General features: G+C 47.7%; 1 protein-coding gene across 1 annotated transcript; it reads right to left on the bottom strand.

The window, feature by feature from the left end:
• Nucleotides 1-387: 387 nt before the first annotated feature.
• On the bottom strand, nucleotides 388-1823 carry LOC306921652 (dehydrogenase/reductase SDR family member 6-like). The gene is made up of 2 exons (XM_079498885.1): nucleotides 1600-1823; nucleotides 388-1205 (listed from the first exon to the last, which is right to left on the bottom strand). Exons 1-2 carry the CDS (start codon nucleotides 1791-1793, stop codon nucleotides 650-652), a joined length of 750 nt encoding a protein of 249 aa, XP_079355011.1. The 5' UTR covers nucleotides 1794-1823; the 3' UTR covers nucleotides 388-649.
• Between the last annotated feature and the right edge of the window lie 970 nt (nucleotides 1824-2793).

Here is a 2793-nt window from a genome sequence, read left to right as displayed (position 1 = left end):
CCAGGTCGCTGGCACTCGAACCGAGCCCATCTAGGGACCCTGCCGGCCAGATATAGAGCAGAGTGAGGTCAGTTAACAGGGACTGCTAACGATAAAGTCAGGGGGAGTGTGACAGGGGTCAAGTGTGCTTTTCTTTTTTTTTTTTAAAGTATAACAAGTGATTTTATTAAATTAGGCCTAATGACAGCAACTAAAATTATAACCATAACAGGAAATCAGCCTAAGGCCTAAGGCATAAGGATCCTATGATGTGTGGAGGCAGTAATCAGTGGTGTAAATGTGGATGTGTGAGACATAGTGTGGTGTGTGAGTGGATGGAAAGAATAAAGCATAAATAAAGATGGAGTTCCCCCTCATGGAGTAGAACCTCTGCTAGCAGAACACTATAAAAAAAAACAATTGTGGCCAATGTTGGATCACAGATAATCTGTGACAGAGTTTGTTTATACAGTACATTGAAGATAATAGACATTAGTCCAACCACCACACATTCGACAGTAGAGACCACAATGATCCTAATCATATCAAAAGCAGTTGTGCGTGATTCCTTAATTTATTTCTGTATGTTTTGTACGTGCAGTCTTATAAAATGACGTGTGTTGCCCAGCAGCAGCCAGTGTCTCATTAGGTTGGCCGACAAGTTTCCTCTTCACAGTCTCCATCCTCCGTCGATGATGTGCTCCGTTCCGGTCACGTACGCTGACTTGTCTGAAGCCAGGTAGACACAGAGGTAAGCCACCTCCTCCGCTGTGCACATTCGACCCGTCTTTTGTCTTGCCATGAAGTCCTTAAAGGCCTGCTCGGGGTCGGGTTGGGCCTGGATCCTGGCCCTCAGTGACGGTGTGTCAACAGTCTCAGGGCAGATGCAATTACAGCGAATGCCTTGCTCGATGAAATCTGCGGCTATGGATTTTGTGAGGCCGATAACCGCAGCCTTGGAGGTGCTGTAGACGCATCTATTCACAACTCCTTTGATACTCGACGCAACAGATGACATGTTAATGATGTTTCCCGACTTCTTTGCCAACATCTTTGGCAGGAAAGCCTTGCTCATGAGGTACATGCTGCGGACGTTGACGTTCATGGTGAAGTCCCAGTCGGCCTCGTCACAGTCCAGGATGCTGCCATGATGGACAAACCCAGCGACGTTGAACAGCACATCCACATAGTCGTGTTCCTCGACCAGGACATCAACTTGATCCTTGCTGGTTTATTTATTTATTTATTTATTTAACAGGGACAATGCTCATTAATCAACATTTCAGTTTTCACTTCCATGTAAATGTGCCAGAGTTAGCCATAAGCTAATTTTCATCTGTAGTCCCTGAGCAGGCTCTTAAAATGGTAGTAAAACTAAACATACAATGACACATATAGTACAATACAATACAATGCAATACAATACAGATAAAAGAAGGACAGAGTGTATAGTGTGCCAGCACACAACACCATGCGTTGATGCCATGTGTGCATGTGCCAGCACCCACCACTATGTCCATACAAAAACACAATACAATACAGATAAAAGAGAGACCGAATGTGTGGTGTGCCAGCACACAACACCATGCGTTGATGCCATGTGTGCATATGTGCCAGCACCCAACACTATGTCCATACACGTCCACCACTCTGGTCTTGATTCCTGGGATGCCGTCCAGCTCCTTGAGCTTCTCTCCGTTGATATCCGTGGCCGTGACCAGGGCTCCCTCTTTAGCGAACGCTATTGCTGCTGCTCGTCCGATCCCTTGTGCCGCTGCAGACAACACGATGACCTTCCCATCCAGACGACCCATGGCATACACTTTTTGCAGCTCCTTAGTGCTTGACTGAAAAGAGGGGCTAGTCGCAACTTGGCCCCTCTGCTGAGTCAGTCTGGCTTCCCCTCTTTCAGCGTCTCAAACACAGGTTCCCCGGTCAACCTGAGTGATCATCTCATATGCTGGGTCTCCTTCATCCCTTGCATAGTTGCCTCACACTGTCACACAGACTGCCACACGAGCTATCCTGGCCCGGCGTGGGAATTGTCCTCTCCTCTGTCCAGTACCCCACCTCCTCAGCCCAGTCGCCGCACGGACAGAGCTGCTGCCTTGGCTCTCCCTTCCCAACTGAGTGTGTCCCTATTTGAACCCCAAGGCCGGCCCAAAGTCATCAGCGTGGCTGGTGCTCATCAGGCAATCAAGGGAGACGTTCAAGAACACAACATTACTAAACACTCAGGTGGCTTTTAGATGAGGATGGTGTTCATAAGAAACTGCAAAATAAAGTATCGTTTGCTGGGGTCCTTTTAGATGAGAAGGGTGTTCTCAGGAGGTGAAAACGCATCAAAGTGAAACCACCTCCCAGAGTGGAAATCTTTGAGAACGCCGTTTCCTATGGTCTCCATATAAACAGGCAAAACGGTGGATCCGCAAAACTTGACATCATGGCTTACGTCAGCTCTGGTCGGCTCGCCCCGCGTCCTACGTTTTTACATGGTGTCATAAGGGTGTCATAGGCATGCGTCAGTTGCTAGGGGAAACGAACAACAACAACCATGTCGGACCTTCGAGTCACGCTGCCATTAATAATGAACTGTCAGGAGCTAAATTGTGATTTGTATCGAATCCTCACGGATGATATTGGACACCGCAGAAGACGCATGAATTATTTGCATGAATTAATGAATGTACCGATACGTCGGCGGAGGGGAACCAGGGGACGTCTCTGGACGAGACCAGGGAGGACAAGCCAGTTTTGGGACAACTTTGAAAATGGTGTTGTTGACGACCGTGCTTGGAAAGATAATTTCCGTAT

This window comes from Electrona antarctica (assembly GCF_951216825.1).
Source record: "Electrona antarctica genome assembly, chromosome: 4".
Lineage (NCBI taxonomy): Eukaryota > Metazoa > Chordata > Actinopteri > Myctophiformes > Myctophidae > Electrona > Electrona antarctica.
The sequence above is the reverse complement of the archived record's forward strand: the minus strand, read 5'-3'. Positions and strand labels throughout refer to the sequence as shown.